This window comes from Bos indicus x Bos taurus, chromosome 25 (assembly GCF_003369695.1).
Source record: "Bos indicus x Bos taurus breed Angus x Brahman F1 hybrid chromosome 25, Bos_hybrid_MaternalHap_v2.0, whole genome shotgun sequence".
In the NCBI taxonomy this organism is placed as follows: domain Eukaryota; kingdom Metazoa; phylum Chordata; class Mammalia; order Artiodactyla; family Bovidae; genus Bos; species Bos indicus x Bos taurus.
In genome coordinates, this window is record NC_040100.1 from 22,677,104 (window position 1) to 22,696,501 (window position 19,398).

The 19,398-nt window shown below is 49.4% G+C and overlaps 1 protein-coding gene across 4 annotated transcripts in view; it reads right to left on the bottom strand.

The window, feature by feature from the left end:
* Positions 1–6,113: 6,113 nt before the first annotated feature.
* Positions 6,114–19,398, bottom strand: part of VWA3A (von Willebrand factor A domain containing 3A) — a 58,177-nt gene continuing 44,892 nt past the window's right edge. For 2 of the 4 annotated variants that reach the window (XM_027527338.1, XM_027527340.1), the window contains 13 exons: positions 19,165–19,317; positions 17,619–17,709; positions 16,828–16,938; positions 16,167–16,264; positions 15,234–15,371; positions 14,202–14,310; positions 11,325–11,469; positions 10,221–10,365; positions 9,657–9,808; positions 8,782–8,905; positions 7,428–7,525; positions 7,212–7,277; positions 6,114–7,124 (listed from right to left, as the gene is read on the bottom strand). In XM_027527338.1, coding sequence (XP_027383139.1) covers positions 7,226–7,277; positions 7,428–7,525; positions 8,782–8,905; positions 9,657–9,808; positions 10,221–10,365; positions 11,325–11,469; positions 14,202–14,310; positions 15,234–15,371; positions 16,167–16,264; positions 16,828–16,938; positions 17,619–17,709; positions 19,165–19,317 — 1,416 coding nt within the window. In that variant the 3' untranslated portion in view covers positions 6,114–7,124; positions 7,212–7,225. Of the gene's footprint in view, positions 7,125–7,211; positions 7,278–7,427; positions 7,526–8,781; positions 8,906–9,656; positions 9,809–10,220; positions 10,366–11,324; positions 11,470–14,201; positions 14,311–15,233; positions 15,372–16,166; positions 16,265–16,827; positions 16,939–17,618; positions 17,710–19,164; positions 19,318–19,398 lie in introns of those variants that run through there. The other 2 variants (XM_027527339.1, XM_027527341.1) reach the window with 2 other exon arrangements.

A 19,398-nucleotide genomic window follows, 5' to 3' on the forward strand; every position in this document is an offset into this window, starting at 1 on the left:
CACCATCATCTCACCCCCTACCTCCTGCTCCACCTGAGGATAAGGCTGGACTACAGGCCGGATCACCATGATCATCATTAATAACAGCAGCAATGTGTACTGTGTATTCTGGGTCTACCAGAGTGTGCCAGGCCCTGCGGATACAGAGACAGGTAAACTCTGCTCCGCGTGGCACACAGTGGCTATAAAAAAAGAACAGGTGCGAGGGAGGGGACATATGTGTCCCTATGGCTGATACATGCTGCCGGATGGCAGAAACCAACACAAGGTTGTAAAGCAATTATCCTTCAATTTAAGATAAGTTAAAAAAAGAACAGGTGCAAATGTGTGACTGAGTGATGGGCGCACAGGTGTTGCTGGTGGTGGTCACAGGACAGAGTCTGGGACCGCTGTATGGTATCTTCTAGTCTCCTGTCACTGCCCTGCTGGCCATAGTTCTGAGTGAGGGATATAGTTAGGCGCCATACAAGCTCTGGCACTCACGGCTGTAACAGGTGTCTCCCCCCCAGATCTCAGTCATCACAGAGTATGAGTCCAGTTCCCCCAGCAGGAGAGGGAAGGAACCACAGAGTGGAACCCTTCTCTACCAGGCCTGGCACTCTGTGCTGGGAAACAGTCTGTGGCACCAGAGTATTTTTCTATCCTACGCGGATGCTTTCTGTGACAAAGGTTGGGACCCTGCCGCAGGTCGAATTTCCCGGGTGCGCCCTTGGGCAAGGTCCTTCTAACCTTACTGCACCTCAGCATCCACGTCTGCCTGATGAAACCACTAACCCTGTCCACCTTACCGATGGCAGGGCCCTCACAGGCCACCGGCACACATGCGCCAGGAGGGCTTGGATCAGGTAGTGTCCGTGGCCCCCACCCAGTCTTGTGCCTGGGACAAAGCAGGCTGTCACTAAACAGATACTGAATGAAAGAATGAAACCCCTGGGAGCGGTTCTGCCTCTGGGAGCTTAGGGCTAAGAGAAGAGCTGGCCCCGGCACCGCCGCATTCAATCCTCCCAGCAGCCTTGTGCAGCGGAGGCTTACTGCCCCCATCATCAGGGAGGGAAACTGAGGCTCAGAGAACATTTGCGAACTCTGATAGAGTCTGAGTGAATGGCTGGCTCTGGATCCAGGTCGCTGGGGACCCAAAGCAGGGTCGGGTGAAAGGCAACAGGGAGAGGGGCAGGGACCACTCCAGACCCATCACCCACGCTGGGTGGGTAGGAGCGGGGCAACCCATCCCATGTTGAAAGCCTCCTGCTGGGCAGGTCCTGCCTGCTGCGGCTGCTGCGCGCGCCCCCTCCCCGCGCCCCGCGCCCGGCGCCCCAGCGGCGCTTACCTGGCCGGGCTCCCGCGGCGCTGAGTGATCTCGGCAGCGCCCGCGCTTCGGTTGGTCTAGATGCTGAGCCGGATGCTGCTGGGCCTCCGCCTCCACGGGGTCTCCGCCTCCACGGGGCGGAGCCGGCCGCGGCTTAGGGGACCGCCCCGCGCCCGCCCCTCGCCTCTTTCCCCTGATCCTGCTGCCCACTCCACAACCTTGGTCTCTAAGGCGGGGACACGCAGGCTCTCCCAGAGGGGAAACCGAGGCCGGTCGAAGGGTGAAATGGGCCACGATGCTGGTGGGGAGAGGGCAGGAACGTCCTGCGTGCTGGGCCCGATCCTGCCTGCAGAGACGTCTTGAAACCCAAGAAAAGGTGTTTCTTTCTTCCACCCACCTATCCATCCATGTCCTCTCCCACGCGGTCCCTTCTGTTCAGCCTGTCTCCTGCTTCTTTCCTCCTGCCCTCCTTCCTTCCCTCCCCGCTTCCTCTCTTTCCATCTATTCATTTTCCCACTTTTCCATCCATCTCTGTCTATTCATCCAGCCTTCTACCAATTTAAAACTGTTTTTTGTCCGTTCATCTATTCACCGACATTCTGCCTTTCCACTTAATCCATACAGCTTTTCATCCATCCAGTTCATTCTGTATCTTTCTTTCCTCCCTTCCACCCATCTGTCTACCCTTCATTTCTTGCATCCTCCACCCAACTCTGGGTTATCCATTCTCCAATGCCATCGTTCCACATTTAATAGGTTATTCTTGTGCTGTCCTTTCCCTTGCACTGGGGACCCAGATGGATCACACCATCCCTGGAAAACTCATTCACAAGTGGCAGTGGCAGAGAGGCAAGAATGTGCCCAGGAGTGGGCACAGCTGATGAAGTGGAGCTAGGGGCGGGGCTGTACTCCAAGGCTGACCCAGAACACCAAGGGCTGCTTACTTTGGAGAGGGCTAGTGCAGAGGCTTCACCTGTATGAACCTCCTTTGTGTGCGTGGGTAGGAGCGGGGAAGAGAAAAAACTCAGCCAGCACATGCTATATGGCAAGTGGTAAGGTATCTTGCTCAATTCTCACAACTCTGTTTTAATGCTGCTTGCTTCATTAATCAGATTCAGAGAGATGAAAAGGGGCGTAGTGGGGGACTGTAGTGGGGCAAGGCCATGGGGTCAGTTCAGTTCAGTCACTCAGTCGTGTCTGACTCTTTGTGACCCCATGGACCGCAGCATGCCAGGCCTCCCTGTCCATCACCAACTCCCGGAGTTTACCCAAACTCATGTCCGTTGAGTCGGTGATGCCATCCAACCATCTCATCCTCTGTCATCCCCTTCTCCTCCTGCCCTCAATCTTTCCCAGCATCAGGGTCTTTTCAAATGAGTCAGCTCTTCGCATCAGGTGGCCAAAGTATTGGAGTTTCAGCTTCAGCATCAGTCCTTCAATGAACACTTAGGACTGATCTCCTTTAGGATTGACTAGCTGGATCTCCTTGCAATCCAAGGGACTCCCATGAGTCTTCTCCAACACCACAGTTCAAAAGCATCAGTTCTTTGGCACTCAGCTTTCTTTACAGTCCAGCTCTCACATCCATACATAACTATTGGAAAAACCATAGCTTTGACTAGACAGACCTTTGTTGGCAAAGTAATGTCTCTGCTTTTTAATATGTTGTCTAGGTTGGTCATAACTTTCTGTCTTTTAATTTCATGGCTGCAGTCACCAACTGCTGTGATTTTGGAGCCCAAAAATAATAAAGCCAGCCACCGTTTCCCCATCTATTTGCCATGAAGTGATGGGACCAGATGCCATGATCTTAGTTTTCTGAATGTTGAATTTTAAGCTGACTTTTTCACTCTCCTCTTTCACTTTCATCAAGAGGGTCTTTAGTTCTTCTTCACTTTCTGCCATAAGAGTGGTGTCATCTGCGTATCTGAGGTTATTGATATTTCTCCCGGCAGTCTTGATTCCAGCTTGTGCTTCTTCCAGCCCAGCGTTTCTCATGATGTACTCTGCATATAAGTTAAATAAACAGGGTGACAATATACAGCCTTGATGTATTCCTTTCCCGATTTGGAACCAGTCTGTTGTTCCATGTCCAGTTCTAACTGTTGCTTCCTGACCTGCATGTAGGTTTCTCAAGAGGCAGGTCAGATGGTCTGGTAGTCCCATCTCTTTCAGAATTTTCCACAGTTTATTGTGATCCACACAGTCAAAGGCTTTGGCATAGTCAATAAAGCAGAAATAGATGTTTTTCTGGAACTCTCTTGCTTTTTCGATGATCCAGTGGATGTTGGCAATTTGATTTCTGGTTCCTCTGCCTTTTCTAGAGCCAGCTTGAACATCTGGGGTCAGTCCTGGGTTTAAATCTTGGCTCTGTCACTTTCTCGTGTGTGTTTGGGCAGCTACAGGGCTCTGTTTCCTCATCCATAAACCAGAACTGGTGTGTATTTTACAGCTGTGGTGTTGTGAGACTTTGTGGCTAACAAGGTACCATAACAGAATGCCTAGTATCATGCCTGCCCAGTCAGCACTCAACCAATGGTAGCTGTTATCATTGTAATATGAGAGGTTGGGATTCAGTCCCAAGACCTGTGATTTGCTGCTTTGCAAACCATGCATCTGGTCTGTCCTTCCATTCGCAAAGACCAGCCTTTCCTCTCCCACCAGCAGGGCCAGAGGACTCTTGTTCTCCAGGCCTAAGTGTAGTCTCATTAGGAAAAGCATAGTTTGCAACTGTTAACAGGTGTTACAGTTGAATTGTGCCACCCTCAAGTTCATCAATTGAACACCCTTAAGTCCAACTGTGCCACCCTTGAAGTCCCAAGCCCCAGTGCCTCAGCATGTGACCTTAGTTGGGAAGAGTCATTGCAGATGTAATTAAAGATGAGGTCATACTAGAGTATGGCCCTAACCCAGTATGACTGGCATCCTTGTAAAAAGGGGAAATTTGGACACAGACATGTGCGCGAGGAGAGCATCGTGGGAAGATTGGAAGCATGCTGCCAGAAGCAAGGAACTGGTAGAAGCCAGGAGAGAGGCTTGTTCCAGGCCTTTCCCAGTGCCTTTGGAGGGAGCACGATACCTTGATTTCGGACTTCCAGCCTCCAGAGCTGGAGACAACACTTCAGCCCCTCAGTCTGTGGTATTTTGTCTCAACAGCCTGAGTGACATAATACAGTGACCACGGGTTGTTTTCTCCGCACGGATGGGGATGATGTGGAGGGCAGCGGTCCAAGACAGAGACCAGACTGATATCCACTGTGGCAGCAGGGACTGTAGTCACTGCTGTCTCCCTGGGCCGGTACAGAGCCTAGCCAAAGGCATGGCTTGTCAAGTTTTAGTAAACTGTGTTTTTAAACATTTTGATGAATTTTTACTTATCAGTGTAGCCACCCCCAGACTGAGATACAGCCCTGTGGCTCCAACACACACAAGGTAATCACCTCTGACTTCTATCACCAATAATAGTTTTGCCTTTTTTTTTTTTTGGTACATTGCACACTTTGTGGGATCCTAGCTCCCCAGTCAGGGATTGAACCCAGGCCCACGGCAGTGAAAGCATTGAGTCTTAACCCCGGGACCACCAGGGAAGCCCCCAGTTTTGACTATTCTTGAACTTCATATAAATGGGATTACAGTGTATGTGCTCTTTTGTGTCCAGTTTCTTTTGCCCAATTTGTTCATAAAAGCTTGCTGAATATAGCTGTTCATTCTTTCTACATTGATGTGTAGTATTCCACTGCAAATATGTATCACAATCTATTTGTCCGTTCTACCACTGATGGGCATTTAATTAGTTTCCACATTCTGACTCTTATGAATAAAGATGTTATAAGCATTCTTATATATGTCTTTTGTCAAATGTGGGCACTTGTTTCTCTTGGAGTGGAATTGCTGGCAGAGAGGAAGCATACTTTTTAAAAACTTTATTTAACTAATTAATTTATTTTTGGCTGCACTGGGCCTTTGTTGCTACCCGCAGGACTTCTCTAGCTGCCAAGAGCAGGGGCTCCTCCCTAGTTGGGAGTGGCTACTCTCTCACTGTGGTGGCCTTCTCTTGCTGCGGGGCATGGGCTGTAGGGCGTGGGTTTCAGCAGTGGCGGTGCATGGACTTAGCTGCCCTGTGGCACGTGGAATCTTCCTGGACCAGAGATCGAACCTGTGTCCCCTCCCTTGGCAGGAGGATTTTTAACCGTTGGATCACCAGAGAAGTCCATATGTTTTACTTTAGTAAAATTTCCTTTATTCCATATGTTTTACTTTAGCAAAAATTGCCAAGCAGTTTTCCAGAGTGCTTGGATCAATTTACACTGCCCTACTTCCACCCCAGCAACATGTGAGAGTTCCAGTTGCTCCCTATCTTGATATTGTCAGTCTTTATTTTTAACCATTCTAGTGGGTGTTGTGGTGGTTCTCACTGTAGTTTTATTTTGCATTTCACTGATAGATAAGGCTGTTGAACACCTATATATATATACCTATTTTCATATACATAAATTTCATTTATATTTGAAACTTTTGTCCATTAAAAAAAGTTAAGATGTTTATCTTATTGATTTGGAGTTCATATATCTAGAGATGAGTCTTTTTTTAAAGTGTGATTTTAATTTTATAGAAAAAATAAAAATTGCACACAATTTGAATATGTAAGTTTGCAATATCTAAAATAAGTTAGGTGTTACATGATATAAGAGCTAAAAGTATAAAAAATACTAGAAAGACCATGATCACAGTTTTTTTAAAGATGCAGATAAAATAAACATAGCTACATAGAAAAGCTCATAAACCACTTTCTTGTAAAAAAAAAAAGTTAAAACATAGATGAGTCTTTTAATAAAGTTTATCTCACCAAAAATTTACACACAGACACACACCGTAATGATCACATCAGTTTAAAAGTAGCTTTGATCCTATTAATTAAATAAAAGCAATTTTTCGTGTCTTAGAAATGACCCCCAATGATGTAATACATGACATATTCATTTCGTGTGTACACAGTGGGGCTGGCCCAGCAGATCTAGCCCAGTTTTCACAAGCTTGAGCCAAGCATTTGCTCTGGATTGGGCTCCAGAGCAGACTGCAGTCCAGTTTGGTTGAGCAGGGGTTGGGGTGGCGGTGAGACTCATTTATTTCTTCTTCCTCCAGGATGGGCTGACGCTGAGTCTGTGTTGCACCCGTGGACTAAGGTGGTGGGAAAGCACAGAGCAAGAGGATCGAGGCCGAAACGATCCCATCTGGCCGGTCTCCAGAGCGGGGCTCTCATAACTAAGCTGCGAGCTCACAGTGTACCACATGTCTGCCACGTGGCAGGTTCTGGGGACCCAGAGATGGTTAGGACACCAGCCTCGTCCTGGGGGAGCTCATGTTCAGGGAGAAGAGACGAAGAAGCCAGGAAGCATGATGTGGCATACTAAGTGTAGTAAGTGCCACCACTATAAAGAGAGATGAGGGGGCAGAATGCTTTGGGGGGAAGGCTGGAGGCTCCCAGCTCTTGATAGATCCCAGGGGCATCTTCACAGAGAATCTGATGTCATTTGCACTGTGCCTTGATGCATGAGAAGGAGTCACCAGGCAGAGGGTGGCAGAAGGATGCTCCAAACAGGGGGCTTGGTGCAGGACTTCCGGCAAGGAACAGTCTTGTGACTGAAGTACAGGGTTGTTGGGGACAAGGCAGGAACATTAGGGTGGACCCAGGGATAGACAGCTTTCCTCTTGCAGCTTCCAGGGAGTCCTGGTGTCTGATGATGCTGATCTGGGGGTTACAGCTTTCCGGAGCACCCTGTGCTCACAGCAAGATGTGGTTCTTTGTAGGATGGCCTTTCTGTGTAGAGGAATCCTTGTTTCTGATCCCTCCCCACAAAGCAGAGCATGCTGCCTGGCCCGCACAGGGTTTGTCCCCTCCCCTTACCTGAGAATGCTTCTCTAAATAAGAGTGACCTTCGGTTCTGGGTTGTTTTTCTTCTGGAGTTGGGACCTAGTGAACAGGAGATGAAGGAAGATGCCCAGATTTTTGGGCCCGGAAAGCAGGAACTCTTGGAGCAAGGGTGTCATGACTGGGGTGGTGCCCAGGGTCTGGGTGGGCTAGAGCTATGAGGCAGGGGGAGGGCCTGCTTGAAGGGCATACCTGATGGATTGGGCCTGCCAGAGGAAGCCTCTGGCCTTGGTGATCTCCTGCGCCAGTCTCCTTAAATCATCTCCTTCAAATACTGGCAGCGCAGGATCCTTGAAAGAGGGAAACGAGTCCGAAGTTAGATCCATCAAATGACTGGGTGGGACATGAAAATCCAAAATCTCAGGAGAAGAATTTTAGAGTGAACTCAGTGCCACCTTCCTCCCAGTGCAGGAAATCTTGTGGGCCTCAGCTTGCATGTTTCCAGGGACAGAGAGCTTAATATATGTCAAGGCAGTCTTTCTGTAAAGGGGACACTTTGCAATAAGATGTCTGAGAGTCAGAGGAAACCAAGAGGGGCCCTGGACTTCACTGAAGTCAGCACTGCTCTGCCCTGTAGAACAGAAGTGGTATATACACCTTATCTCACTGTCAATCAGTAAAACCTATCCAGCCCCTTCTCTATTTCTTTTAGTAAAACAGCTCCACAGACATACCTTTTTCTTATGTCAACTATTGAAATTCCAGAGCTTAGCCTTAAAAATAAAAATTCTCACAATTAATAAGAGAATCTAAGAGAGATGAAAGTGTTCCTTCTCCCTGGAAGTAGTAGTGGGCAAAGGTCCCACTCTGCACCCAGAAACTATTCAAAGAATCTGATTTGATAAGGCATTAAACAGAGAACCTTCCCAATATCATCAAGTGTGTTTTCCTGTGTAGGATATGGATGAATATTTATTACTTTTACTTGTTCTGACCTCTATATCATTAGTAATATTTGCCCCAAAACTGTTACTTAAACAAAGAAATCATGCAAAGCACTCAACTTCAAAAATTTTGCCAAGTCCTGTGACAGTAAACTTTAATTAAAAAAAAAAAAAAAATCCAGAATTCTTGTTGATTGTTCTACTGGATTTGTTGGCCTGGAAATGTTATAATTCACAGCAGCACATCCCTAGAAAGTATGAATAGATACATAATCTTTCTAGCAGGTTGTAAAATCTTATTCCATATATGTGATAAAATCTTTGACTTTACTATATTTATTTTTAACAGATCACACATTTGAATATCTGTACTTTAATGAATTTATGGTGAGAAGACAGAAACGTGCAGGAATTAAAGCATAGAACTTAGGAGCATGGATGTCTGGACTCCAGCTTTACCATTTACTCTGACTTTAGGTGTATTCCTAAACCTGGCTGAGCCTGTTCATTCATCTGTTAAATGAGTACAAAAATGGTTGGTAGGATTAAAAGAGGTAATTTACAAAGAGCTAATTGTTAGTTAGGAAGAAAAAACCACACCTGTTGACATTGTATTTATTGCACCGTTTCAACAGAACTCACCCAGCAGCTCTACAACCTACCCTTTGGTGGATGAAGCCCCTGGTCAGCAGGCCCTGCATTTCGAGAAGCAAGTCCTCACCAACAGGGCAGTGATAGCGCCCCCTGGTGAGGGCAGCCAGGTCTCTCAAGAAGCTAGCCGCAGTCCTGTGGGGAGGAACAGGAGGCTGGGGCCAGGCCCACCGAGCTCTCTGTGAGCCCCCAGCCCCTGGAGAAGTCACATCAGTGGGGTGATGGGTCTTGGACCCTGAGGCCGTGTGCCATTGAGACCGTGTCAGGATCACAAGCCCGCTCTCCCAGATGGTTTTTGGGTGGCAGTGGTGCTGCTGTGTGAATCGTATTCACCGTGTCAGGCTCTCCCTCTGAGCACATGGCCCCATTCCTCAATTTATCCAGGGCCGACTATGTGTCTGGCCTGGCAGGGAGACAGTGTGCCTTTTACGGAGCTCATGGTTTGGACAGAGAGATTAAATATGAATGTAAGTAATCACAGCTTTGCCAATTACATTAAATTTTTTTTTTTCAGAAGGAGCTGAATCTCTCTTGTTTAACACATGTTCTTTCTTCTATGGCGATTGTTTATGGAAATAGCCATAGCTACTTTAAACTTTTTCCCCTATTCACAAATGTGCCCCCAAGAAAGACAAAGTGGGAGAACACAGCATGTGACTGGGAACCGGTACAAGTCTGTTTCCACACTGGAGAAAGTTGGGATGCCCTGCTGACAGGTAGGCAGGGTTTCAGTGGGATTCTCCCTCTGGTGCAATGCCTGCCCAGGGGCCTCCTAGTGGCTGACCCACGGGACTTGGGCCCAGGATGGCTCAGCTCACGGCCACGTGCCCCTCAGACACGTGGTGGTAGCTAAGTGGTGCAACTCGACCGCCTCCTCACTGCCCACCTGCAAGAGCAGTCCGGGGAGATGGTGTGCACTTTGATGTCTCTCTTCTCCTTGAGTCTCTGGACTTCACTGAGAATAAGACTACAGCTTGTGTCTGGCTTCCCGTCGGTCAGGAGATATAGTCCTTCTACATCAGGAAAACTGAAAGCTTTCTGAAAGAGCACGTAGGCGGTCTGGTTCAGAGGAGGGGCCAACCAGGATGCAGAAACCACTGACCTGCTGTCCCCAAGTCTGCTTGGATCCCACCAACTTGTCATTAAGACTGTGAGCCTCCCCTTTCACCTGATGACAGACCAGGAAGCTGTTGACGTTTAGGAAAAAGAGTTCAGCTCACTCCAGAGCTGGTTAACCCCAAGAAAGTCACTTAACCTCTCTGAGCCTCTGTGTCATCATTTATAAAGTCAGAAATTCGAGAAACTCATTCTCACTGGATTGTTGGAAAGATGCAATGATTGAACACTTAGTAAATTCTAAAGTGCTCTCTGTAAACTCTAAAGCATCATGCAATGTCAGGATTAGGAGTTAGGACAGTATTTCTGGGTTGGGCTTGGTGGTGGAACTTGCCAGGAGTGCTTGCAAGACTGAGGTGCTCCCCTGAGCTTGCAGGCAGGTCACCCACTGCATGGCCTTGTGACAAGCTGCGTCTGTGGTCTCCACCAGAGTGTCCTGCCACGGCTGTAGGCCCTCTGCAAAGCTGAGCAGGTTAAAACTGGGGAGCAGGGAGAAAAAGTGAGGGGTGGAGAGAGGAAAAAGAGATTTTTTAGCATGTGCCAGTCTATACTGAGGGCTTCACTGATGGCTCAGTGGTAAATCCACCTGCAATGCAGGAGACGTAGGTTCAATCGCTGGGTCAAAAAGATTCTCTGGAGGAGGAAATGGCAACCCGCTCCAGTATTTTTGCTTGAAAAACTCCAGAGACAGAGGAGCCTGGCAGGCTACAGTGCATAGGGTCACAAAGTCAGACACGACTGAGCATGCACGCAGTCTGTTTTGATCTTGCGGGAGTAACTTCCATGAGGACACATGCTTATCCCTGAAGACCCTACAGCAAGCCCTGGGCCCCCTGCAGACCAACCAAGTTTGAGAAGGTACACGGTGAAAATTCTAGATGCAGACAGATTTAAATCCGCACTCAGTAATTGCTACTTACTGGTTATATGACCTTGGGCAAATGCCTTAATCTCTAAGCCCTTGTTTCCTTTTCTGAAGAATGAGGATAATAACAGGATCATGGTGCAGGCTGAATGACCTCATGCATGTAAAGTGCTTGGCACAGGAAACAGCTCTATAAATGCCTGCTCATTTTAATATTAAGGCAAGAACGAGTCCCAGCCTGGGGTCTGAGTTTCCAGCTGTCCCTCCGGGGTCAACCCTTCTGGGTAGAGAGAACCAACCACGCCAAAACCTCCTCTTGAAAAATCCACAATCCAAGGCGACCTGGTGGTTCCTCTGATCTGCTTGCAATTGTCACTGGGCCTGAGACGGATTTCTAAAAACCACTTTACTTCTACAGTAGAAGGCAGTGTTCCTTCCCGCTATTCAGCTGAGCAGTTAGGAACCCTCCAGGCCCTTTGGAAGCATGAGGAGGGAGTGGTCTTGGCCAGGGAAGCATCCAGAACTATCGCTTGGATCTTCCTGCCCACATCCACCCGCACCCCTGCCTCTTACCTGTCACAGTGCTTCCGCAGCTGTTCCCATATCAGCAGGGTAAGCTCCGTCTTCACCTGCTGCAGGTAGGGGCCCATGGATCCCGACGTGTCCAGCAGGATGCACACTTTGCTCTCCAAAATGACACCGAACAGTCGGCGGCTGCCTGTTCCAGGGTGGGTGGGGGCAGAGGCCAGGGAGGAGCGAGGGTGGTTTTTCCCACTGCAGCTATCAAATATACCACACCCACCACCTAATCGGATGTGAACCCAGGGGGAGATAGCCTCTGTGGTGTTGCTAGAGTGGTCATCATTCAAAGGCAGAGCAGGTCGGTGGCCTGGGCTTTGGGAGGTCAAGGTTTCCTCTGTGACTTTGCCAGAGATTACCTGATTATAACCTCCCTGGGCTTGAGCTTCCTCACCTCTAATGTTAGGTGATTGAGTTAAGTGATGTCACAGCACAGTTTGGGGCTGGAAGCAATGTTACAGAACACAGGGTCTGCACGTTGGTCAATAGAAATCAAGTGGGCATCCACTGTGTGCCCGGCACTGAGCAAAGTGCAGTGGAGATGAGGAAGGGTCCCTGCCCTCACGGAGCTGCCAGTCCGTAAAGGAAAACAGATGTTATACTAACAGCTACCACTCTGCTGACGGTTCTGACAAACTTACAGGCATACACACTGGGGAGAATCTGAAACTGATGGATGTGGGGTGGGGAGCAGACAATCTACGGCTGAAGGATGAGGAGCAGTGGCCAAGGAGAGAAGGTAAGTGCGGAGCAGACAGACTGAGAAAAGCTCTGAGTGGGAGAAGAATATGCCATGTGTGTGGGACAGAGAGAAAGCTGGAGAGGCTGGTATAGGATTTGGGAATTATCCCAAGGGGAAACAGAGAGGGTCAGTGACTTGCCCACAGTCACACAGCCTGGCAGTGAAGCTGAGATTCACATCCAGGTCCTCTGATCTACATTTTAAGGCAACAGCTAGCCCCAGGCCTTCTGGTGCCCCAAGGCTAAATGGAAGTAACACGGAGGAAGCCAAAGAGCAGAAGATGGTGTGTCAAGCATTCCTGAATCACACCTCAGATCTCACTGGAGGCAGGAGTAGAAAAAACAGAAACCTGCTGTAAAATGGGCTCACTGCTCTCCAGGAAAAGGCGGCCTGAGCTGGCTGGACCCACCACCCAGGAATCTTCCAGGACTCACGTGGGATATTCTCTGGCCATCCTCATGGCCACATGAGGACAGGAGGGGAGCCATCCTAAAGCATGGGGGATGTTCTGTGAGGACAGCTAGCCAGCTGTCTGGGGGCCTCCCACACAAAAGGCCAGCCGATCCACCCTGGGAACCAGACAGCGGAAGAGAACACCCTGCAAGCCACTGAGCTCTGCGATTGTCTCCCTAATCTAACTCTGCTTTCTTCGTCTGTCTCCATCATCACTAACCTTCCCAGTTATCCTATTCTTATCCCCTGGATTCCTACTAGGTTCCCCTGATTGCACTCCATCCCCTCAACAATTGCTGTCCACACAGCAACCAAAGAGATTGGTTGTAACTTGATCACATTTCCCTTATTTAAAACCTCAGTGTCTTCCCATTGCTCTTAAGATAAAATCTGGGCCATGGCTTCATCTTCTCGGGATGGATGCACCCTTTACTCTCAGCCAATCCAGCTTCCTTTCAGTCTTTGTACTCAGCCTGGTCCCCTGTTGAGCAGCTCAGCCACGTCCTGAGAGTCTTTCTTCTCTTTGCTCAGATGATGTCCATCCTTCAGATCACCTCCTCAGGGAAGCCCTTCATGATGTCCCTGTGCAGGCCCACTGCCCCCTCTCCCTGCACCACGCCTGTCTCCACCTTACACTCATCACTGCTGTTCTTTGGGTAACATCCTTCTCCTCTGGACCATATGCTCCATGAGCTCGGGGACCACGTGGGGTGTTTCCTCTACCACCGCCCCAGCACTGAGCGGGAGAACGACACTCTTTGCTGAATAATGAATGAGTGAATCAGCGCAGTGTCCTCTGGGTATGTTTTGAGGTGTTAGATGGTGTTGGGTGTGTAGCTGCGTGTGATGTGGAGGTGCAACTCGTACTACACCAGGAGCGACTGCACAGCTGGCCTTCACACTCTCCCGGCAGGAAGTGTGTGTCGGAGTAGGGAGCGCACACAATCTCATTGTTGCCCCACCTCAGCCTCTGACTTGACAGCTGCATCTGGGACTTTGCAGCCCCCTCCAGAGGCTTTGGAGAGCTGTGGCAGACCAAGGACTGATTATACCAGGTTCTACTGCAGAGGACTGGACTTAATGAATCTGCACAGGAGCCCAAGCGGCCCACACTGGGATGCTTCCTCATATTGTCCCAGGAACTCTCCAGGCCCCAAAGCCTAAACACCCTCCTGTTCAGTTCTAGCCAACCGCCCAGCCTTTTGGACATGATGCTTCAGACCATCCTGATTCCCACCCAAGCCGCCTCTGGGATGTGAGTCTCCCTCCCAGCCAGCCCGGCCACTGGCCTCTCCAGAGGGTCCTCAGTGCTCTCTGTAAAGAAGAACAGGAGCATCTTCTCTGCTGGAGACCCTCCTATCTCTACCTTCATGGACCAGTTCTTTGGAGCCCAATCAATGCTAAATTGAGGCTCCTGAGGGCCAGCCCCTCAGTCACACCCAGGAGGTGGGGTGTGGGAGGCTGCCTGGACAGACCTGGTTCTCTCTGATGCTCTGGTCCGTGCTCCACCTCCTTTTATCCAGCACAATGCTTGACCTCTGAACCCAGAAGTCATGTTGCCACTGGGTGACAGTTTGTGAGTGCTTAGTCTGGGAAGGAGTGATCCTGGGGTCCCTGGGGTTGTCCTCCCCCTGCCCTTCATGCCCCCCACCCTCCAGGACAGCGGGCAGTCTCACCAGACAGCAGCCACTGCAGCCTCTGGATGTAGCGGCGCATCAGCTTATCCAGGTATATAATGTACTCCTCCATTTCCCTGGGGGTGCACTCAATGTGTCTCACTGTCCCCTGGATTAAAGCAAGCAAAGAAAAATACTCCCCTGCCAGCTCTGTCTCTTATCCCCATCACCCCCAGAGCACTTTAGTCTATTGTGGTTCACAATTTTTGCAACACTGTGAAAGCATTCATTTTTGTTTGTTTGTTTAAAAGCTTTTTTTTCTTTTATTAAACTATCAACTGCATGGGTTTAGGCAGGTGTGGGGGAATTGGTATGCTGGTTTTTGTGCCAAATGTGGTCACTGTCATAACTAAAAACTAAAATAGTCTCTCTAAATTTTAAATAGAAAACCCTTAATGGCAGAATGGGAGGTCGATAAATTTCACATTAAAAGATGACCTCGGATGGAGGAGGCAGGCAGCATGATTAAACTTCCATGAAACTTGGATGGTGGATAATTTTTAGCTTTACAGTTGACAATGTCACATTAAAGGGCAAGGAGAGAAAATGGGTTTTGTTTTTTTTTTAAAGCAGGATTAGATTTTAATTTTGTACTAAATTTACCTGTTCCAGTGTCAAAGAAATTTAAAAATCTACCTCAAAACTAAGAAGCCCCCCTGATCTCCTGCCATAACCCCTGTTTCTGGCCGTCTTAACAGAACCACCATCAGAATTGGGGTATAGAGTTCTTATTGGTGAGTATTCTAGCCACTGGTCTGTGATCTCAGCAACTGTCACTAATTCTCACCCCAGTGAGTCCCTAGAACCTTGACCATGGTCTCAGGCATTCTGAGGGGCTGGCTTCTCTTCCAACAGGGCTGTGTATCCTATTCCTCGAGGGAAGTCCCCCTTTGGAGGGTTGGGGTTCTTAGCAGGAGGAATAAAAGCTGGGGCTCATACATTCATGTGGACTTTGCCCTAACACACTCAGCCATCTGTATCTGAGAAGAGAAAGGAGCTGGGAGTGAAAAAACAAAACCAATCTTGACTTACATTGATCTCTATGCTGGGGAAGACACTGCAGTATTTGGCTGATGCCGACGTCTGTACTGATTTTTGATGAGTGCAGTTGGGACCAAGGTATCTGGAGACCTCCATCTTTAGTTTCTTTAGCCCATAATTTGCTACCCACTTTGGAATAAAGGAAAGAATGATTATCTTGGGTAATTTTGGCTTAATGGAATGATTGACTCATCTTTCAAAAACCTCATGTTTGAAATCTGTCATCTGAAATGTGGGGTTTCCCAGGTCCTCACTGAGATTACCTCACATGCACATTCCTGCCCTGGTGCAGGAGAGAGATGCAAAGAAATATGGGAACCAGAGAACAAAATTTACTGAGCACTTATTTACTCCCTGTCTAGTGAACCCTGTGGCTTCCTCCATTTCCATATCAGCCTCTTCCATGAAACTTGAATGGAAACCCTGATTGGTCTCAAGTTTAGATCAATTAAGATATCACAATAAGAGATACAAGAATGATCAGGGTTAAAGCAATCAGAGTATGGCTTCCAGGACTGGACCAATCAGAACCAAGCTCAGACTGACTCACTGGTTGCCAGAAGAAAAGATATTCCTATCTTTGGATCCGAACAAGAAGGGGGGTTTCTGGTACTTGCATCCAAAAGGATCTGATACCACTGAGGACTTTACACAAAATATACTTCAATTAATCAGCAATCCTATTAAGTACAAGAGTCTTCATTTTATAAATGAAGACACTGAGATTGAGTGACTAGCTCAAGGTCACCCAGCTAGGAAGTGGCAGACTCAGGTTCCCACGTAGTTCTCTTTAATCCTTATCCTGACACTTGACACAGTCATTCTAAGCAGATTTGGTCTCAATTCCAAGTATGTCCACCTTCCCAGATATAACGGAAGGAATGATTGCTTGGGAGGCACGTGCTGGTACAAACAGTGTAATACCTCTTGGCTGGAGCAGACTGTATCCTTTCTGGGCAACTCAATAGACGATCTAGTCCTTCTTAGGCCCCTTCCTTGAGGGTACTTCTTGTATACCGAGCCTGGGAGAAAGAGAGCAGAGTTATCTTGTGCAATTCTCTTACCCTCTCCTCCCTTTTCCATGTCAGTTTCTGTCAGTCAAGTCAGTTGTAACATTCCTTAGGTGCAACTTGCTGAGAGATAGGAGGGACTCTTGGGGGGATCTAGGGAGGTCTTCTGGGTCCCCCTACCCAAACCCCACCCCACCCCACCCCCATGCTTCTCAATGAGTTGCTACTGGGACCTGTGCCTTTCCACAGTTATCAATCCTGCTGACTTGGGGGACTCATGCCCACTTCCTTCCCAGTCAGTCTGAGGACACTGCCCCTCGTGAACAGAGCCAAAGCGCTGTACCCAGGGACCTGGGGAAATACTGACATCACCTCTTCCCATTCTACTGCTTTGTGTCAAGACTTTGCGAGCTCACTTCCTTGGGTTGGGAGATCTGAGTGGTTTGAGGATAGGCCTGCTCTGGGGGCACTGCTGCCTGTGTCCTGGAGGGGTAACCCTCCCACGGGGCCTGATCACCTTCCAGGTCTTAAGGGGCAAGGGGGCTGTCCAGACATCTGTGTAGCCGTCAACTCACCCACGTTATTCCCTGTCTCTGTGTAGAACAGTGAGAGAGCTATTTCTGCATCCCTTGATTGGGTCTTCTTCCTCCGCTCGGTAGTCCTTTCCTTCACTGGCGGGGCTGCAGCTAGAGGACATATGGCCTGTTGTCTGGAGCAGCCTTGAGGGTTTATGCAGTGAAGCTATGCAGCTTGGCTTAGAGACTTGTCAACTTCAGCTATGTTCTGCCCTCAGAACTGGGGCTCCAAGGTGGCTTTGAGGTCCTTTGGGATGACTTGACTCTGGCCTCACTGGGATCAGCAAAGCTAGAGCTGCTATTACTTACCAGGCTTGGTGCAAGGTGCCTCCCGGTCCCTGTCTGGTTTTATCCTCACAGTCCCCCAGTTTACAGATGAGGCACAAGGGACTCAGTCAGTGAGAAGCAGAGCAAAGACTCTACCCAGGTCTTGCTGACTCCGGAACTCCAGAACTCTGCTCTGAACTGCTCTGCTCTGTTTCTGATGTTAGAAGTGAGACGCATGGTCTTAGGTTCTATGAGCTGAATACTTTCATAAAAATACCAGTGCCTTGTCATGATCGGCTGGCACTGGACACTCTCCTTAGTCGCTCTGAGCCTGAATTTCTTCATCAGTAAAACAGAGGAACTAATAGATTCCTTGCTGTATAGGATGGATGGTTACGAGCTTTAAAGGGGACAATCTTAGCAGAGGGCAGGTGCACGGTCACTGATCACTTTAGTGACTGCCATCACTCATTCATGTCTCAGCCGTGTTTGCCCGCCCCTCCCATCCCGTGGCCAGGCCTTACCTGGGGGGATGCCTGCTTTGCCACTGAGTGGACGCCATGGCAGAGCTTTCAAGGGGGGGCTCTTCTCTCTGTCAGGGTCATCTTTAATGCTCTAGAAAACAGGCAGCCTTTCCCATCAGAGGCCTGTTGTCTGTGGTGGGCAGTACCCCCCATCACCCCAGCCCCAATATGTCAAGTAGGAGCCTTTGCATGGAGAGGCCTGAGGAAGAAGGTTTCTCATATGCTCAGCCCTCTCCTGCAGCAGATACAGAGAGGACCCTGGTGTTTGAAGTGAAAAATATGTGTGTGTGCATGTGTGTGTGTGTGCATATATATGAATGGGTAAATGCGTGTGTGTGTGTGTGTGTGTTATGAGAGAGGGCCTATGGAAGTTACCTGGCGATCAAGTGGTTAGGACTTGGAGCTGTCATTGCTGTGGCCTGGGTTCAATCCCTGTTCAGGGAACTGAGACCCCACAAGCCATGAAACATGGCCAGAGAGAGAGAGCTTGCTAGGACAGCTGTGGGGATTTGCCTGAACCTTCTTCATCAATTACTTGCCCCTCTTCCTACTGGACTGGGATTTCTGGGCCTCCAGAATGACCAGCAACCACTCAGTAATTTCTCTGCCATGTTGGGCACCTCAGCTTTAAGGGAGGGGTTCCTTCATTACTGGGCACAACTGGAACGTGGCGACAGTTGCACGAAGTCACCCAGGCCCGGGACCAGTTGACACCCATCACCTACCCAGAGCCCCCTCCCTCGTTTCAGGAGGCCCATTAGGGGCCCTGGTGCAACCCAAACCCCCTCACACTGAAGGCCCAACCGGCAGACTCCGAGACCCTGGGGTTTCACCTCAGAATTTGGGAAGATGAGAAGGTGCTGGCTCCCGACTCCACCAGTACCCGTGTGGACAGAACCTCTCGAGAGTGCAGCCTCGGGAAGGGAGTGAGCTGGGTTCACCAGAGTCTGTCAGCTGGTGAAATGCTGAAGAGTTCACACACCTTACTGCTGCTGCTGCTCACAAGTGCTGAGGAATCTGGGGTCTTCCCCCAGGCACACCCCAGACGCCCCCTGTGTTGCTATGGTGGACACTTTATGCAGGACAGATTTTGATGGGCTGTGAACAAGGATCAACCCTGCGGAAGACCCAGGTCCAATCAGGCCCCTGTAAGCCTTGAGCTGAAGCAGCAAGAGCCCATTAGATGCCACACCACCCTTATTCCTTTGCCCCTGAGAGACCCTCCAAATGAGCCTTCCTGCCTTGTAACCAGCACGTGTAATAATGGGTGCCAGTTCCACGGAACCCTTAGTACCACGAGGTGGGGACAACCAGGCAGAGCCAAAGCTGGAGTGGACGGGGTGGCCAGAGCTGAGAAGCAGGCCCCGGGGGTCTCCTCCCTCTTGGAGGCCGGGCCACTGACCACTGAAGACGTTACCCCCGCATCCACTGGCCCTGGGATCTGGGGACCTGGCCCAGGCCACTTCACGATCTAGGAAAGACCATGAGACAAGGTGGAAACAAAATCCTCTGTGTGTTATTGGGGTGGGGGCGGGGGGAGTCAAACCATTCTGGCCACGGAGGGTGCTGTGGGCCTGGAAGGACAGAACTTCCTGGGCTGGCTTCTCGGCTTGAGCACATTCGGCTTCTCTTTCAGGAGGGCCACGCTTTGCTGTTCTTTTCCAGAGTGGTTCTTCAGGGAGGACACGAGTAAGGCACACTGCAGTGGGGATGGGGAGTCAGCCAGGTGCCTCCCCACAGGGAGTGTGTACACACACACACACACACACACACACACAGA